Raw genomic sequence first — 20,238 nt, 5'->3', positions numbered from 1 at the left:
AATAATAAACAACGACGAGAAAATAGACTGTGCGATGAGTTTAATTGAGTTTTAACTACATATTTAATTGTGCGCATACACACATACCAAGCACATTTCGTGAACAAATTGACAAAATTTATAAATATATTGGGTCGATTGTTCAGAACTTCGTTTAAGTTAGCAACGTGAATAACGATATCGTTGTTAACTTTTTAACGTGAAATATATGCTGTTGTGTTTATATATTTGTCTATAAACAAGTACAGTTGAACTTGAAACAGATGTCTCAAATCTTGCAAGAAATACTGCAAATCACAAATACATCCATTTTAAACTTATAGTAAAGGGTTTAAAGTTAACAACGATGTCAACTTCTGAATAATCGGGCCAATGTCAGATATATTGATAATAGATTGAGATCTAGTAGTGCTCATGATGTTTTCGTTGATGATGATGTTCTCATTTACTTCAATGACAAAAATTTAACCATCTAAATGAATGAATATTGCAATCTTAAATTGATTTTTACTTCCTTGTTAATGTGCAAGTACATGTGAAAGATAACTCGTTTTGCAGTGTTTGGTTTTTACAATTTGTAACCTGAATCAATTGTCATAATAAGAACTAGTCCATGGACATGTTCCTTATGGATGACTTATCAAAGGCTAAACCATGATGTTTGTAAATGTTAAATAAATGCTATTTACTTGCATCGAACTTATAAGTAAATGAAATAATAGAACTAAAACCAAAGTCATGCTACATATAAAGCATTACTGCAATAATTTGCAGCCCTATAATGACATGTACATTTAATTGTATGATACAATGTAATGGCCTAAATTGCATTTCATGACCTTGATGGAAACTACCTTCCATGAACGGTGACTTTAAAAACATGTATTTTGAAATTTTGTGCAAGGTTATAATGACTTGTTGATAATACTTCGTAATTAAATTTTATCAAAGCACAAATCAACCCAAATATATGCAATATTAATTACCTTTACAATTCACGGAGCAAAGACAACAATAATTTTGTGATTGGAACTTAGAACTGACCATAATAAACACTATGTATATAAAAAATGATACACATATTCTTAAACGATCTAATGCCAAAAGAGAAATCAAAATATTAGATAATTTCGAACGTATTATGGATATTTCAAAGAGTTTTTTTTATCCAATAACTCTTGTTGTTTTTAATTTAAATTAAATTTAGATTATATAAAATTTTTTATGTCACACCATTGGATACCATTATTATGGTACCTTTTTGTAAAAGCAGCATCCAACAATCCAAGGAGCACAGATGAGACAAAATGCGTACCGTAGCGTTGCAAAAACGATTAAATAAACTTTGTCCATAGTATGCCAATAAATCATTGTCATATATCTAAATACACGGAAAGCTTGTTTATCAAACTCTTATAATTTATATCGACGACGGGATGCCACTCAACATTACATTTTGGGTCAAACAAAAAACATGTATGCCAAAAATCAATAGGAGAGGAGTGAAATTGTTTTGAAATTCATCGCAATGTTTTAAAGAAAGTTGTTTCCTTAAAATTAAACATCTCCGTGACGTTTGTCATTTCTTACAAAATATTAAAGAATATAGATATTGTTATATATAATATAAATTTTATAATGTATGCACTTCAAGCAAGTCCTTCTGCATGACGATATTCAAACAATGCATCAACATATTTCCCGATTGACGATGTCAATGTACTCTGCTGAACATCATCCAAAGTTTTCCAAATAATGACGGTGTCTTGTATCGAGACTAACAATAGCCAATAAGTATTATACAAAAACACCCTCCATTAAATTCCTTTCTGATGGGAAATCCTTTGATAAGTACTCTTCTAAATCTTCAACGGCTTTATAAGTGCCTTGCACTGTAGTTATTCCATCTGATGTTTCTGTAATTTCAACGAGAAACGTTCGCTCAAACATGTCTTTCCATCGGTTGAAGTCATTTCCTATGAACCGCATGATTCCGGGATTAATCGTGGCCGAAACTGCGGGAATAATCTGAATATGAAGATACTCTAGAGTTAATAAAAATCAACAGAAATACCCATTCACCCGAAAAAAGATTGCCTATATTATTCTTATCTATCTTGTCATAGAAAACGCTTAAAAAGAAGATATTTTAGCGCTCACTGAAACGTATGGCTTATAAGTAGTATTGACCAACCCAAATACGACAAGACGACTGCAAGCGAATGCTAACGCTCGTCTTATTTGCTTAAGTCAATTCCACAATCAAAGGTAAGGGATATGGGCCTTGCTACGCAAGCACGTCACTGATATCAAGTGTGCTTAGTTCATATGGCTATCTGAACAATCGTCGAGTTCTGAAATAAGTTTTTACATGACGACGACAACAACACTTTGACATTACATAAAAAAGCCCACTGGGTATCAAGTTGTCTTTAAGGGAAAATACGTCTCTACCTTCGTGAGTTCTTGGCTATTGTTGTCTTCCTTTTCCTTTCCATGCAGGGTACAGTTTGTCCCCTCGTGTGAGTCGTCTGCATCTGCCCTCGGTCTAAAACAAGAAAAAACATCTTGAAAGTTACATTTCTTTAAAATATTGTTTTTTGATGAACTTATGATAGTGTTTTATGGTCTTTTTCCTTAGAGTTACGAATACGATGGGATGTTTTTAACATTATACAGCAAAAAACAACGGACCGTGCAGTTCGAACGACGCGTTGCAAATATTTGTTTATCACAGGAAATCGAATTTAAATTTCGGTTTTACAGCACACTTCGAGGTCGATGAAATTTTAGCGAGTTTTTTTACTTGCAAGATATGTAATCATCGATAGTTCAGCCGTGAGAGCTCCGAAATACAACACGCTATGGTTACTTAGTCGAACCTCCTAATCTTCCCAAGACCGCAAATATTTAGAAATAACACTTACCTAGGACTCATAAAATATAAATAAAATATAGTCAGCGACCAGGCATTATTTTGAATATATAAACATGCGCTTATTCAAATAATGCTAAAAATACGCGCATTACACTAAATAGTTATGTTAAATAGTTTTGATGTTGCCTGCTTTATATAAATTTCGTCTTACCCTTGTGTTCTCATGTCTGATTCTTTCGCCTTTTCGATCATCTTTTCAAGATGCTCCTTTGCTTTTAAAGCAAGCGTTTGACTTGGACTGAATATCCTTATCGACGCGTTCATACATCCACCCCATGTCCATGAAGAATCTTTTTCTGTAAAAAGAGTTAACAAATGGCTGACTGATAAAACAGTTTGAAAGAACCACTTCCTAGAGATTCTTCTTCAAAATTGATTATTAAGCAACATTGAATATATATGATTTCCTAACATTATCTTGTGACCATGACATTTGAACTTCAAACACAGGTCTAGCAACTAAACGCGACATGCCATCTTCTCATAATGAATATTGTAACAATCCCAAATACAAGTCAAAGCCAGGCCTATCTTCCCACCAAAAAATAAATAAAAAAAAGTAAATAAATAAATAAAAAGGACAATAAATTAAAAAAAAATGAAAATTGAAGGTACATAGTTATATTACGGATTTAAACGAATGCTTAGCTTTTAATGCTATTCTCCGGAAACATAATTTTGAATATGATCCATGTGTGTGACAATGACCTTTGACACACAGACGTGTGCTGCAGGCGACACACCAATTCTCATGGTAAACATTTATTCCAAGTTATCATTTTATGCCCCCCTATTCGAAGAAGAGGGCTATATTGCTTTGCACATGTCAGTCGGTAGGTCGTTCGGTCGGTCGGTATGTCGGTCGGTCCGTCGGTAGACCAAAGCTTGTCCGAGTGATAACCCAACAATTCCTAGACGTATCGTCATCAAATTTGACATTGAGGTTTGGGCCTGACCGGTAGATGACCCCAATAGTTTTGAGGGTCATCGGGCCAAAGGTCAAGGTCACATTGACCTTGAATGGTAAAAGCATGTCCGAGTGATAAATTGACAATGTCTGCACCCATGGCCCTTAAACTTGACTTGGGCCTGACCAGAAGATGGCCCCTATTGATTTAAAGGGTCATTGGGCCAAAGGTCAAGGTCACAGTGACCTTGAATGACAAAAGGTTGTCCGAGCGATATTTTAAAAATGCCGGCACCCATGGCCCCCACACTTGACTTGGTTGTTGGGCCTGACCAGTAGATGACCCTTTTGATGTTAGAGGCCAACGTCCAGTAACCATGAAAGCAAACTTGACAATTCCTGGACCAATGGTCATCAAACTTGACATGAACGTTGGGCCTGACCAGTAGATGCCACCTCTTGACTTTGGGGGTCATTGAACTAAGGTCAAGGTCACAGTAACCTTTAACGTCAAAAAGTTAACAAAGCTTCTCCAAGTGATATCTTAACAATGCCTGAACCTATGATCATCAAACTTGACATGGAAGCTGGGTCTGAAGAGGAGATGAACCTTATAGATGTTAGGAGTCATTGGGTCAAAGGTCAAGGTCACAGTGACCTTGAATGAAAAAAGCTTGTCTGTATGATAACTCGTCAATGCCTGCACCCATGGCCATTAAACTTGACATTTAGATTTTTGGTGACTAGCTGATGATTCCTATGAGTTTTAAGGTCATAGAGTCAAAGGTCATGGTCATAACACACTCTATCCTCACACTTTGAATGGTGATAATATTAAAACTGCCTCCAATGCATCCAATGTCAGTGACAAATCAGCTGTAATTTGGGTCAATGCATATTTCATTCAATTGTCCATATAACCCTGACAACATGGCGCTCATGGGGGGGGGGGGCAAAATGTTTGACAATCACCTCTGGGTTTTTTAACCTAATGCATGGCTAACTTGTAACCTTGTAAATCAAAATCGGAGGACGGTCGGACGTAGATCCTACCATGTGAAACAGATATCGGACGACCCGATAAGATCCTAAATCAAAACGAATACCATTTTTTGGTTATCAAATTCTACTCAATTTAAACTCCGTATTTTATGCAATATATCATCAAGCTATAATTTATATATCACTGGTCTGAGTTTAGTGAAGTATGTATTGTTCAGTGTTATAACTTAAATCAAATGTCACAGTTCACATTATACTGAAATTGGCATAATGATAGTGAAGTTTCCGAAAAAATGTTGCATTGTGTGTCTTACATTGGTGTTGTTTTATTTTTGATTTATTAACAAGTGCGTGTATCGTTGAAAAATAAACCTAATTTTACAGGTGCAGCAATGCTTCTTTATTGTGGAATAACCTTTTATAGTTGTATCTTTTAAGAACAGGAACGCATGTTTCCAATTTAGTTTTTGGACAGTTTCTTATTTAAGTTGTATACATACTTGATTTTTCTTTCTCTCTGAAACTTGTTACAGCAGACTTGTCAGGTACCAAAATCACAGCTTTCTGAAGGTAAACTGCCTCCCTTTCTGATAACATGCGTTCCATTACATCAGAAATCAGTTCCATCTGATCACTACACGGAAGTTTTGATTTCATGTCTGTAGAACGCAAAAAGATTGTTAGAATAAAACAGAATACTACAATCAGTTTTATTCACATTATTCTAAAATGATTGTGGATAACTTATATTAACTGGTGCTAAGTCTCTCTCGCTGGCACTTTGTTGCGAGAGAGCGTGGTCTTGTGTTGTTAGGTAATTCGGATAACACAAAGAAAAGCCACTTTTCCGGCTTGGTGAACACAAACAGAACTCATATGGGCCCAAACTTGGATTCGAACACAGGTAGCCTTGGTGAGCCTTGGTGAGAAACGAGTGCGCTAACTACTTCTTTAAATTGATAACCAAAGGTTACCTCTATGACAGTCGCCAAAGACGCGGTAAGGTGAGTTCTAGTGTGTATAACATGCTTATGATTATGCTCTTGCAGATGCTATTTTTCAGTTGGATAAAAATAACACATAACGAGTTGTGTGAACTCAATTAATTATTTTATAGTAAACGCTGTGTGATGATTATATAAAGTTTACGATGCAATACATTTATAGAGCTAGAAAAAATCTTCAGACGTCCGTTTTCATCAATATGATACATTTGCTGACAAATTCAATTTAATAGTACAATGAAAACTGCAGGGACAAAGGGACAAGCCCAGTAGTCGTAAATTCAAAAACCAAACATTGTTAAGGGGTGCAAGGCAAGGAGCAAGCATGGAATAGCTAGCCCCATCCCTCTTTACTCATAAAAATGAACACGCTATATTCTAATATTCACTAAATAACTGGATAATTAAGTTCGTTTTACATTTGCTGGCTTCAAGTTGACGCTGTCCCCGATGGATTTAAATTTCTCCTATTGATGTTTGAACGTGTGTACTGTTTAACGTTCTTATTGTTGAATAGTGGTTTAATAAACGGCATATGCGCAAAAAGCTAAACTTCACAGGCTATGTTTCGATGGTGATCAACTATACAGAATAAGATTACTACAGCTGATAACATTCTCATGCATTTAAATTTGATTGATTTTTTATTTAATGTGAATGCTGTCTAGTGCCATTAAAATTAAATAACGAAAATAAAAGATATACCTATATTCCAAACTAGAAATGTGATTCTCTCACTGTCTAAAAAGTCACCAAGTTTTAATATCAAACTGCTATCTTTAAAACATTCGATTTCATTGTAGTAGAGTTCATCGTTCCATGTCATATGGTGATCCATTGCTGGTTTCAATACGGGATGCTTTAGATCTGAAATCATAATATAAACGAGTAAATTATGTGTGTATACTTCAAGTTTTATCGTTATTTTAAAAGCATAACTCTTGAATTACATTGTATATATTAGGGATGCAGACGAATATTCGAATATTCGATCAAATGTTTGGTATTCGAATGTCAAAATAGTTTCTTTATCTTGTTTTCACAACGATTGTCCCCTAATGCCAGAGATGTGAATGTTATGACAATACACTAAACACAAGCCATCTGACATCTAGGGAAAAAAAACGTCGGGTACTATAGAAAACCCATTGTAATTATTCCAATATTCGGCTAAGAGAAAAGTGTCCTAAAAATCCATCATTTTCGCTAAATTGATATGCCTTTGCTTATTATGGATTTAAGGAATCGGCTTTCACACCAATGTATTGTCTTTTGTGCAACATTGCTCAAATCGCAAATCAATGGCTTTTCCATAGTAATTTTTGTTATATTTAGCAGAGGCCAATCCCAGAACGAGGCTGCTCGTCCTACGGAAAGACCTTCCACTGGCGCATAACGCCATTTGACCACCAATCCATCAAATTTCACATTTTTACAAAAATGAATGCAGTGAATTGAAATAATTCGATTTGTTAATTTGTTTAAATCTTTTGCCTTTAATCTAAAAAATTCAGAGGCTCATTTATGGAAAATCAGCGTCCGCTGCGCCTACGAGCTACAACAAAGTAGGGTTAAAATTCCCCGCCTATTTCTTTAGCGAATAATAATAATAGTTTACTACAACTTCTAAAAGATATATTTTGGTAATCGAATATTCGAATATTCGTTTGAAAGAATAAATTACCGAATATTCGAATATCAGTTTTGCCATTCGTTTGGATCCCTAGTATATATTATTATATTATTTTGAATTCGAGTAAATAATGATTGAGCCCATACGTGTTAATTACATTTTTGTAGGCCTGTTCTTTACTAAGCAAACACGCATAGGTGTCGTCCCAGGGATGGACATATCTTACTTTAATTGCATGAATTCATTTCATCAAAACCGTTTGTTTTTTTTATAAATTACATTCGTCAACATAGTATTATACACAAAGTATGCTAGCATGAGTAACTACGGACGGTTCTGCATTCGATGGAGGCAAATTATATGATTTCATAAGGGTACATAAAATACGATACAAATATAATTGACTTCAAACGTGAACGGTCATACAAACCTTTATCAAACTTTACTTGCACAGCAAATGATGGAAGCTCTAAGGATGTGTCTTGTACAGCAATGGCTAGTATCGCTGAATCAAGTTTTCTGGTTCCAACTGTTTGGTCTGTAGGTGAAATATGCTAAGAATCAGGGATTATTTTCCTCTATGAGTACGAGACACTTTTTGAAATTTCTACTTTACCTTATTGCTTCGCCGTTTGATATCGTAGGACATATCATAATTGTAATGAATGGCACGGAAGATCCTTTCACACATTTGTTTATGAATGCCAAAATTCATAACATACGAACTTGGTATAGAATAACAAGTTTTTGCTAATAAATTTGTCGCCTTTACTTTTATAAAAAAGTGTAATGTTATGGCAGCTATAGCTACAGCTTTTTTGTCGCTATATTTTAACTAACACCTTCGAAGGAGCAATGTTTATTTTTACATAAATGTAATCACCTGAAAGTGTGAACAATCCTTTTCTTGCTGAGTCTTTGAGTTTTTTCGATCTTCTCCAAGACTCACTTTCAAAAGCCTGTGAAAATAGTCTTTATACAAACCGTGAAAATAAAACATTTTAAAAAGTGGTAACATATACTAGAGAAAATGTCATTGACGTAATGCACATACCATGATATATGTCGTCTTCGTTTAATAAAACGCGTACTACAAGCTTTGTCGGAAAGGGAAAATCATAATTAAATCTATAATGCCATTTAACCACAAAATAACTAAACATTCTTACTTTACGGGTTTTTGTATCTTTACCAAAGCAAACCAAGTCAACCTCCTTTAGGTTTTTAAATTCAACTGTTTCTGAGAACTCATTAACCGCGTCCATAATCGATGAAGCGGTTTCTCTTCGAGGGTATCTTTTATTTCCAACACCAAGAGCTGGAAATGCAATGGTTTTGCAGCCTAATTCCTCTGCCAAGTATAGGCACGATTTGACCGTTTGTTTTACATCCTGAAGAAACGATATATGTTGAAAAGTGGTTTTAAACGAGCAGCAAATACCATTAATAGTAAAAATGTACATCCCTTTTACGCTCCTTTAGATGAACCATATTTTTTCAATAGTATTCCTATTCCAATGAACGCAACATCTTTGCAACACCTGATCGTTATAACGACATTAAAATTGGTCAAATGACGTTTAACTGCGGTTAAAAGTATGTGACATCGATGAAAAAAGTGATGTTATATAAATTGTAATATTGTGTTTTTGAGCTGTTGTTGGAACATTCAACATACCATTGCTAATGATGAGTGTGGAATTTAGCATTGTCTATTAGTATCGCGGTTTATCCGGGTATGAAACATTTGGACAACACCAACCGTGCACAGCTGAATCCTAATTCCAAACTAAAACAATTATTGGATATGATTAATTCTGGAAATAAGAAGTATCCCTTGCAGTAATGTATGCTCCCTGAATTATCTATTTCGGTGAGAAGGCATCTCTAATAGAACTTATTCTACTATAAAGAAAAAAAAGACTATACCATCTGTAAAATAAGACATGAAGTTTTATTTGTAGAAAAACATATCAAGTTATGGAGAGAAGTAAACAAAATGAGAGTACTTCTCCTCAACGCAATGGATATGTGTATAAAGTTTTAAGTCAATATGGAGTTTCCGGGAAAGTAGACTTGTCGAATTAGCAAAATGCTTAACAATACTCAAAGGGCAATACATCTTCTATACATAACATACTGTTTTTTTGCACCGAACTCAACCTGAACACAGTCAGAATATGTATGCAAATTTAATCCAATGAAAGGGCAATACCATACATCTAGGAATGTTTCTTATTTTCCGACACGGTCAATATGTGTATGAATGTTGAATCTAATACCCCATGAACATATCGAGTTAAGGAAAAAAAGTACTACTGTTCCGATGTAACAGGACGGATGCGGTCCGTCCCGACGGGCCGGCGGACGAAACAAGATGATTTCTATATACCCCCAACAATTGGTGGTGGTATAATGTTTTAGTCCTTTATAGTATGTTGATGTCGATGATAAAGATCAATTATTATACACGATGCTATACGGATATCTCATAACCGATAAACTCTGTTAAAAATTGAATTTGTAAACAATGAAATGTTTTTAATATTTTTACCTACCAGTATTCATAGATTATTTTACATTATTCTGTACAATATGGAGACATATTTGGACTCATACACATCAGGGAAAACATATTGGAAGTATGGTCCATTCTTCTATATAGCAGAACGAGTCCAAGTGTATCCCGTATTGTGCTGGACAATGCTAAAAAACTTCTTTACCCTCACTTTTTCAAATTTTAAATGATTTAATGAGAACATCATGACGATTTATTTGTAAACGCACGACTGTCGGTCCCGCTTTTCATTCGGAATCTTAACACGCGTTTCGGTCTTTATCGTTGGTTAAAGGGGAAAGCACACCTATTCGGAGGTGCCTACTAATTGTTACACCCTATTTCGTTTGTGACACATATGAATGAATCAGAGAATGGTTATATCAGATCAGACGATTGGCTTCCTTCATATTCATAGATTTTGAAGCTGACTGATTTGTAATTGAAACAACAGGCTAAACATGCTTAATCTTCTTGATATACGTGATTATTTACAATTTCATCGCATTGTTTGTCCTCGTACATCGGTTATGTCCTTGTACCGAAAACATAGTGGAAACGTTTATTCAATTATATAGAAACGTAATATTATTCTAACGTTGTTTAATGTTGTTACACATGAGAACAGGAGCTTTCTCCAAATATATATGGTGGTGGGGGTCAAGAAGTAGCAATCAGTTTCAGCTTGCCTCTATCTCTGACCTTTAAGGGTCGACTTGGGGTTACCCAAATTTACAAAATTATATCTTGTTTAACCATTTTCGCCTTCTAACAGAAGAATAATTATGACATTTAAAACCGTTTTCGTCGTTATTTTGTTTCCTTACATTGGTAATATATGGGTCAATTGACTTTAGAATGTAAAAAAAAATATTAAGGGATTCTGACCTTAAAATGGCACGTTTGAAGCGTACGATACTTAAGAAAGGATATTGTTCGCAGGAACATACAGATATAAAGATATACTGTACGGTCGAATGTTGAAAAGGACAGACGAATAAATAAGGTGTAGTCTTATTATTATATTTTGTAAATTAGTTGAGTTTAACGTTATTTTAATTTTCAAAATTACCTACCTTTTCCAATGTTTTATAGTTGTATTCCGGAAGAGCACAGTGAAAAATATGCCTTATTTTTTGTGCCTTTAGCTCATGCGCGTGTGTGAAGGCGACAATTCCTTCGTCGATTCCATCTGGGTAGAACTTTTGACACTCTTCTTCCAGTCCATTGCCTGCTAATCTGGAAATTTCGCTGGAAACAAAACCTTGGGAAAAGTCGAGATCTTCGTTCGTTGTATTGACAATAACATCCCTCTGCAATATCAACACCGTGTTTGTTATTGGGTGCTTGTATCGAATACAAACGAATCTCAAATTTAAATATTAAATACATTCAGGTCATGGTTACGATTAAGAAAGTAACAAACTTCACTAAAACGAAATATCAGTATTGTTTGTGCAACGATATTGCAATAGCTGCAGTTAAAATTGTATCATAAAAGCTAATACAAACAAAGATTATTCACAATTGCTTATATACTACAAGGACAGTTATTACGTAATGTCTTATATTTCATAAATGATTATAAATATTTCAATTAGTGAGACCTTAATCAGGCACGTGTTTTAAACACTACAAGAATAAACACACGTTGTATATAATACGTATGAATACAAATATTTACATTGAAGAATAAAACTAAGAAGACTACACCAGACTGTTGCATTTTTAACAATGCAAGAAGTATTTTAATCACATACCTTAAAAAGCACAAACCATTTCAAATTTCTACATGGACTTCTAAGAAAAATACGTTATATTAAATGTTTTTACAAGGGTTAATAAACCAATATCTACTTACTGTAGAGTGTGTTATAGTTCCAACAGTAACTTTTTGTTTCAATTTCCTCTCTGAAATGAAAAAAGAGTGCCGAGATGTCACCAAATCACTTACTAGATTGGACAAGCGTTCTCATTAATTATACGTATATGTAATTGATAATTTTGATGAAAAGGTCATGTAATAAACATTTCTGTGAAATGATTTTTGAATAAAAGACAAAGTGGCCCCTGTTGGCAATGTTTTCCGATGAGTCACAATAGGTGAACGAGTGTGATCGTCTTAGGAACACTTCTTTGATTTTTTTTTAAAATTCGGGTCAGTGTATTCTGATGAAAACGTTTTATAATTGTCGATGAAATAGCCCAACCCGTGACTGCCATGTTTTTAACGAATCAACATAAATTGGATAAAAGGTTATCTTAGGACAATTTCTGTGAAATTATTTTAAAATCGGGCCTGTGGATGCTGATGAGAGGATTTTCAAATTTTCACTTGCGGCCATGCTTTCTATGAATAAAAATGGAAATAAATTTTGTAAACGGTCACCTTAAGATTAATTTTGTAAAATTATTTTTAAATCGATCAATTGCATTCTGAAGAAAATATTTTCAAAGGTTTCCATAGAGGCATATATAATAAAAAGAAGACCCGCCCCTGGCGACCATGTTTTTAGAATCAAAATAGCGTGAAGAAAATTTGATACAAGGTCAATTAAGGAGTATATTTTGGAAAATATGTTGAAATCGGCACAGCGAGTTCTGCATGGAACAGCTTTTATTTAAGGAGCAATCCTGTGAAGTTAGGTTGAAATTGTCCTTGTCAAGGAGGAGAAGTTGTTTGAAGGAAAATGTTGAAGACGGAGGGACGACGTACTGACCGACGGACGGACTGCGACGGACGATGGACAATCATTTTGGACTCGTGCTTTTGTGCTCAAGTGAGCTAAAATATATCCAAATTCTTTATGTAGCGTTATTTTGAAAGTTGAATCCTAGCCAGACGATTCTGTACAAACATGTATTTTAGAAATAATAAACAACTATGAATATTTACACCTCAACTTCCATTCCTTAAATGACCTACCTTTCGGCAATTGCGTTCATCAATCGATGAACGCAACATCTTCGGATATGTTCGGATCGCAATTCATCGCATAACAATGCAATATACATGACAACTATTGATCTTGTTATTGTTTGTAGTGTGAAAGCAGGTCCCATAAAATATAAATCAACATTTTCGAAAGTGCTTAGTTATTATATTTAAAAACTTTTGCTGCCAAAAGTGTTTCAATTTTACGTTTAAAAGTGATTTCAAGTGGTTGATCTTTTCCCGCGTTATTGTGACGTCATTTGAAAAAAATGTTTCCGGTAACAGTCGGGTTATCATATTTACAGAATGGGTAAGAAAGGATTACTGAAAAGTAATCCGAAATGAAATGAAGTATTTGTGAACGTTTCTTCAAAACAATAATTAACTTTTGGTGTAAATATAAGAAATGAATTGCGGGTGGATGTCAATATCGGGGATATGGACGCAATTGGGCTGGTCAAAGTACGCGTGGAGTCCTTTGGACTCCACACACTTAGACCAGCCCAATTGCGTTCACACCCCGATAATGACATCAACCCCGCAATTCATTCAAAGACAAAAGGCGACATGTCAAATATTTTGGAAGAATCTTTGACAAAGACAGAATGCTTATTCCATGCAATTGCAGCACAATGTAACATGGTATTGAAATAATCGTGTCCCTGCGAATCTACGCCTCGGCATGGTGAGCTCTCGTGGATAGATTTTTAAAAATCCTATCATGCATAGTAAAGATACGGCTAAGGCTCAGCCCATACCCCAGTCCTTCCAAAAATACTCATTTTGACATAAAACGTAGAATAATGACCTTGATCTTTAAGTTACAGACCTGGGAATTATGCGTGACTCATCAATGGGAATCTTTATGACAAGTGTTTTGTAAAAACCCTTAAATTCATGACCAAGAAATGAATCATTTCAACAATCTAACTTTGACCTTGACATGCAAAGTACAGACCTGCGTCTTATGCGTGACACGCCGCCTCATTATGGTGAACTGTTATAATAAACGTTTTGAAATATTTACAATATTGTAAAGATTCAGCCCGGACAAGCATCATATCAACTTTTGACACCTAACCTTGACCTTTACCTTTGAGGCACAGACCTGGGTTTTGAACGCGACCCGCTGCTTCATCATGGTATCTTTATCCCATATTATATGGTAAAGAAACAATCCGGACGAACGGACGCACACACTCACGCACGCACATGCACGGAACTGACATTGTTACAACTATATTTCGAAGAAATTTAGAAAGATACAGAATTTTAACACTTAAAAACAGTTCTTTTTTATTTTAAGTGAACCATTTAAGAAGTTATATAACTTTTTTTTCAAAACTCATTGTATGAACCAATACCAACGAAAGCTCATTTTAGAATTACATAAGAACATCAATGAATTGAAATTAGGTTAATAGCCCCAAATATTGCACAAACCTGATCGTGTCTGGTTTTGGGAAACGTTCGGTTTGTCGAATACCCTGAAACTCGTCGTCATCTGATTTTCAATACGACCTTTTGCGATTTCTAGTTTGTCCTTATCTACGATAATGGACACGTTCTGTGTGAATGAAGGTCTTGTTCCCCCTGATACAATCTTGATGGCTTTAATAAATTGGGAAATAACATCCAAAAGAGCCAATTCCGGATCGTTATATGCAACGCCTGCATTCAGGCATATATGTCTGTGCACATGTCTGGACTTTTCCAGGGCATTGACGAAAACCCCGCGAAGTGTTTTGTTTTCAATGACATCTGAGCCAGTCCCGTCTAGATCAACTTGAACTACAACGGCTAAAACCATTCGGCACCCAGTCAATACACTCGAAGTTGAAAATGGTCCGTATAACGCTTCCGTATCTCCGACTCTTTTATTATCTGTCTTCCTGCTGCGACCTGACAGTAGGCGGTGATCTATAAAAATAGTATAAGGCAAGTTTTCCAATAATTATTAGATGTCGTACCTTATAAATGGATTGGTTTCAAAATAAATAAGTATATTTCTTTTCAACAAATACTTTTATCGTTCAAACATTTAATAAAAGTTTGTAATGTTTGATACACTATCAACTAGATTTTTTGGCACTTCCTCAATATGCATCAACTCGTTCTTGAGCTCTTAATAGGAAGTTTATTTGTAAAACACTATATTATAGATATACCTTGAGATTTAGGGTGCAGTCCTAATGGTTGCAGCTGATCTGTGGTCAATTCAATCCATATATCTGCGTAGGGTGTGCATTTGTCTGCTTGTAGAAGACTCAGTTTCGTTGCTCTGTAAGGATCTAGCCATACTAGACTACATTCATCACTTCCCGTGTATTTTGTTTCTGCCTCTGAGATCAATTCCCATAAGCATTGATTATCATCCATCATCCTTTCTACCTTGGCGAAATCTAAACCAATCAAAGGAGTATCCACCTTTGTACATACTATTAACTTAAGAATGGAATCACTCACATCCTTGGTCAAATTGGATCGGCCTTCTTCAATGTACAACGTGATGCTTCGGTCGTTTATCTGAAAATCAATTTCAAGTTCTTCCTTCAAGCGACTCAGTTGTGTGCCTCCTCTCTTCTGCAAACAAGCTACTACAAAGGCAGAATGGGAACCAAAGGTTAAATAATAACTTTCACACCGGTTTCGTTTGGAAATTTTCATCAAGCCAGCTCTGAGATCCTGTGTACACACTACGACGCCAGTCATTAGATCGTATGTCAATTTATTTTTGTTCTTTTTCAAAAACTTCTTACCTTTGTTTGAAAGAAAAAAGGTGTATGTGGGCTCGAGCCGGCACATGGAGTTTTCTATACCAGTTTTTAGAAGTAAAACATTTTCCCCTTGTCCATATAAAATAATTGCACCATTCTCTTTCGTTAGTGCAAACAAATCACACTTTCTATCCTTGAGATTGTGTTTCATTGTTAAATGTCCAATATAAGACATATTCATGGTTCCGTCCGGGTTAAAGATCACCTTCTGGGCTTCTTCTTTATACGATTTGAATGCTATTTCTTCATCAAAATGGACTTCATATCGTTGACAACTGTTCAGAAATTTCTTTAACAAATCTTCCCACCTTTCCCTGATTCGACCTCTCCAGATGATATTGCATTTTTGTTCTTGGTCATTAATTTTAATGCTTTCGACATAGGGATGCTTGAAAGACTCAATATCAAGTGCTGCCAGGTTAATATGACAATTGGCCAAATCGGCAACGTCCTCTTCGTTGTAGTTCATTTCAGTCAACAGGTTGTCAAGATTGTTCATCATGCCAGCGACACAGTATAAAGTCATATCGTGTCGAAGAACAATTGCCTTTTTGTCGCAAATCTCTTTGGGAGTAGCTAGCCTGTTGTGCAACTTGCTCCTGAAGTTGCTTCCATTTTGCGCATTTAAGTTAATGGAAAAATCGTGAATATCTTTGAGTTTGTCAAGTAAAAGTGTAGTTATTTGTTCCGGGTTTGGTCTTTCATTGTAAATAAGATTAACAATGCACTCCTCGACAGTGACCTTAACTCGGCATGAAAATGCATTTAATTCAAAGAAGTCTGAAAAGTCTTGATCCATGATGGTTAATACATAAATGAGTTTATGTGTTTCAAACTCTTCATCATAAATTGCAATCTTTTCATTGCCATAGGTACAATGTATAGTGCACTTTTTCAACGGAATAACCCATGTTGGAAATCCGGTACCGAACTCGCCAGCTATTTGTTAATATACATACATTATAGTATACAAAATGACAACAACACCATCATTGTTATAAGTGATCATCTTAAGTAATTAAAAACAAAAACAAATGTCTCTTATTATCATACATGAATAAAGATAAGGATATTCATGTCAAGGTTGACTTTTTCATGTTTGTGTACACAGTATGATAAAAAAACACAATACAGGCCTCCTTGCAGGCCACAATGAAAATTAAGGGTTTTTTTACAGAAAAGGTTGCAATTTAGCAAATGAGGTCTAACTGAGTTAACTTCAACAATCAGGCATACGCGGTAAAACATGAAAGAAGTTAATATTAGTATTCGTAAATATATTCTTAAAGTACACTATCGTTTTTTTTCGTCACAAATTTTAAATGTTTAGAGAGTTTAATACGTCAAAAATTACCTGTTGCTGGGTCGAGATCGTAATGGGATTCGGGTTCACAATGTTTCGCCATGCCGTTTTAACAGGATTCTGATGTAAAATAAATATATAAAGATTTATCAGTTCTGGTATTTTTTCCAATTCAACTATGCGCTTAACGTGAATAACTAATAATAAACGTTCAGTCAGTTTAGATATTATGGTGCCTATTAGAAGTCTTTCCAATATAAATAGTTCGCCACAAGGTTCTTTTAAAATACCTACAATTCCAAACAAATACAACGTTTATTTTGATAATGTAACATAAATATCGAAATAAACAGTCGAGTAGAAGTCATCAATTTGTTCACGATGAACAGCAACACTTAATAATTGTATACGGTTTATGAATAAAATGTTTTCGTTTCAAACGGTAGGGCCGAATCAAACCCCTGACCCAATTAATGTGTGGAATTTCCGCACTTCCAAATGAGTCCGAATGTAAACCCTAATGCCCTCATATGACCATGAAACATCGCCTCAAGTGTTTTCAGTTCACTTCTCTTGTACAGATTTTAAAAGTCTTTATTTATTTACGCCAAAAGAGACATGTGAATTTTCAAAATCAGTTTCAGTACCTGCTTCTTGTTAATTAACATTGTTTATCTGATATGAAGGTCCTGAGCATGTCATTGTTTTTATTAAAAAATGGAGCAAATGGGGAAGGATGAATAATACCGAATTAACATTTTCTTAAACACGAGGGCTGATCATATTCTTTCCCTTTGTTTGATAAGTGGCTACGGCATAGAGGTGTACAAAATGTATCGTTTGAAATGTGAATCTTTTTAGAATATATACGCCAGGTATCATCTTCTTACATTAAACAATTTACAAAGTAAAAACACTTTTACAAAGGTAGGACGCAACTGGTTTGAAAATAGACCAGGATCACATTAAGATAAAAAAACGAATCTTTGAGGCTAGCAAAAAAATAAATATTGTTTTAGGCTTCATATAATTCTTACTGTTTTGGTATTGTATTGTGAAGAGCATCGCTTATGTTGCCGTATAAAATGGCACTAGAGATTCAATAAAGTGTACATGACTTGCTAATATCAGGTCACAATTTCAAGAACATATATGTTTAAATATTAATATCATCATTGAAAATAAATAGACTGTAAGTCACGTAATATTGCACTCAGTTGCACCAACAATACCCCCCAAAAAGAAAAAGGAAACTTAACAAAACTCAAGAATGCAAAAGTGTTTTTTGTTAAACAATATAAGTATCTTCCATGGCCGAGAGTGTAAGATAGGTTCATTCCGACCCGAGCGTAGGGTGTTTTGCGGAAACGAGGTTTACCGAGTTTCTGCAAAACACCCTGCGCTAGGGTCGGGATGAACCTATCTTACACGAGCGGCTATGGTAGATGCTTTTTCTCCCACCTCAGTCAAACAAAATTAAGCAAAATTGTATTTATGTATTATACAACTTATTTGTGCTTAGTGAAAATAATTGCGTATGGATATGCGATAGCACGTGGTTGTCATGGATACGCGCGCAGTGATCCAGTTAATGTTAATAGTCAAATCAATCATTTTAAGAGTTCTAAGGAGAGTGAAGCATTATTTCTTGAATGGTGCGTAAAAACTGTTTTATGGTGACATTTGAAGCGAGAAATAATTAATTAGCGTTCTAAATATTACCATAAGTCGAAATTTCTTTGATGCTATTGACGACAGTCTTCAACAAGGGAGGTAATTACAATGTGGTGACAATTAAAAAGGAGTTCCATACGGGCATTTTATCTTCGCCGTGGGCAAAATAAGAATATCTAGCATGGTTAAATTATTGGATCTACTTATCTGAGGTGGGAGAACACTATCTCTTAACGTCCAATCTATTATAAAAGATAACGGAAGTTCAGATCGAACTTTGTTAAAAGTCACTAAATCCAACTGACACTAAATAGTATAAAAATGAGTTCATTTACCAATTCGTCAGTTCGATCACATATAAATCGTTTTGGAATGAAAAAGTCGTATCTAGGAAAACAATAAAAATAGTTCAAACTGTAAGAACTGTAAGAATTGGTTATATTTAATATTTCTCGATTATTAAGCATTCTGCAGCAGTGTTCAATAAGCTCGATAGTAGGGGATCTTCTAAAATCTATGAACTTTCTGAAGATGTGTTTTCGTATGTTTAAGAGACGTCTTTAATGCAAACTTCTATTTTAATTATTGGATCATTTACCAAAAGCTATTTTCATACCGTCAATTTAGGAAAGGAATTACTTCCGTCCGATATTCAGACCGTTTACAGTGTGTAATTTTCTGTCTGCAAATGTAAATCGTACGTTAATTAAAGATGCACTTTTACTCCCAAACAAGATTTACCACTATTAATAAAATGGTTTAAATATACCAAAAAGAATGAACAAATGTCGAAATCAATCGGTTTTATGAAAGGTATCGAGTTTAATTTGAAAGAAAGGCGCAGCAAACATGATATTTACCTTATCGGACGACAGCAGATCGCAGTCAATCTTTTACCACTCATCCAATCATTTAATAGTTTTGCAAATCTGCTAGTAAATACACGGTTACAATTTTATTATCAGTTATTAATATTTTCCATACATGCATTATCTAGGAAGTAGTTAAAGGTTTATCAATCAAAATTTGTGTTTGTTATACATGTGTATGTATTGATTTTGAATAAGAGTATTACTTTTAAAGTATGTTTTTATGTTTCAAAAGATCAAATAACCTTTAACCAGAATATACTATGTCATAAGTTGTCACTTATCCCTCTTAATATTCCAAACTAGCTGTAGGTTGCCATTTACTTCCTTGTTGAAAATACGTTGAATGCCTTTGATGTAGGGAACAAAAACGTTCAGTGGCGTTGCTGCAGGGAAAAGACGTTCAATGGCTTTGATGTAGGGAACAAAACCATTCAGTGACGTTGCTGCAGGGAAAAGACGTTCAATGGCTTTGATGTAGGGAACAAAAACGTTCAGTGGCGTTGCTGCAGGGAAAAGACGTTGAATGGCTTTGATGTAGGGAACAAAAACGTTCAGTCGCGTTGCTGCAGGGAAAAGACGTTGAATGGCTTTGATGTAGGGAACAAAACCGTTCAGTGACGTTGCTGCAGGGAAAAG

The 20,238-nt window shown here is 34.9% G+C and overlaps 1 protein-coding gene across 3 annotated transcripts in view; it reads right to left on the bottom strand.

The window, feature by feature from the left end:
- Positions 1-20,238, bottom strand: part of LOC128211436 (uncharacterized) — a 30,252-nt gene continuing 10,014 nt past the window's right edge. Inside the window, exons 2-16 of one of the 3 annotated variants that reach the window (XM_052916226.1) lie at positions 19,591-19,659; positions 19,347-19,412; positions 17,108-17,176; positions 15,145-16,692; positions 14,420-14,896; positions 11,903-11,952; positions 11,118-11,354; positions 8,654-8,875; positions 8,368-8,443; positions 7,915-8,022; positions 6,557-6,718; positions 5,348-5,506; positions 3,090-3,234; positions 2,455-2,548; positions 1-2,028 (exon numbers count right to left, since the gene is read on the bottom strand). In XM_052916226.1, coding sequence (XP_052772186.1) covers positions 1,798-2,028; positions 2,455-2,548; positions 3,090-3,234; positions 5,348-5,506; positions 6,557-6,718; positions 7,915-8,022; positions 8,368-8,443; positions 8,654-8,875; positions 11,118-11,354; positions 11,903-11,952; positions 14,420-14,896; positions 15,145-16,692; positions 17,108-17,159 — 3,561 coding nt within the window. In that variant the 5' untranslated portion in view covers positions 17,160-17,176; positions 19,347-19,412; positions 19,591-19,659 and the 3' untranslated portion in view covers positions 1-1,797. The remainder of the gene's footprint in view (positions 2,029-2,454; positions 2,549-3,089; positions 3,235-5,347; positions 5,507-6,556; positions 6,719-7,914; positions 8,023-8,367; positions 8,444-8,653; positions 8,876-11,117; positions 11,355-11,902; positions 11,953-14,419; positions 14,897-15,144; positions 16,693-17,107; positions 17,177-19,346; positions 19,413-19,590; positions 19,660-20,238) is intronic. The other 2 variants (XM_052916227.1, XM_052916224.1) reach the window with 2 other exon arrangements.

Source organism: Mya arenaria, chromosome 12, assembly GCF_026914265.1.
Source record: "Mya arenaria isolate MELC-2E11 chromosome 12, ASM2691426v1".
NCBI classification, from domain to species: domain Eukaryota; kingdom Metazoa; phylum Mollusca; class Bivalvia; order Myida; family Myidae; genus Mya; species Mya arenaria.
Note: the sequence above shows the minus strand (reverse complement) of the source record. Positions and strands in the feature narration are given on the sequence as shown.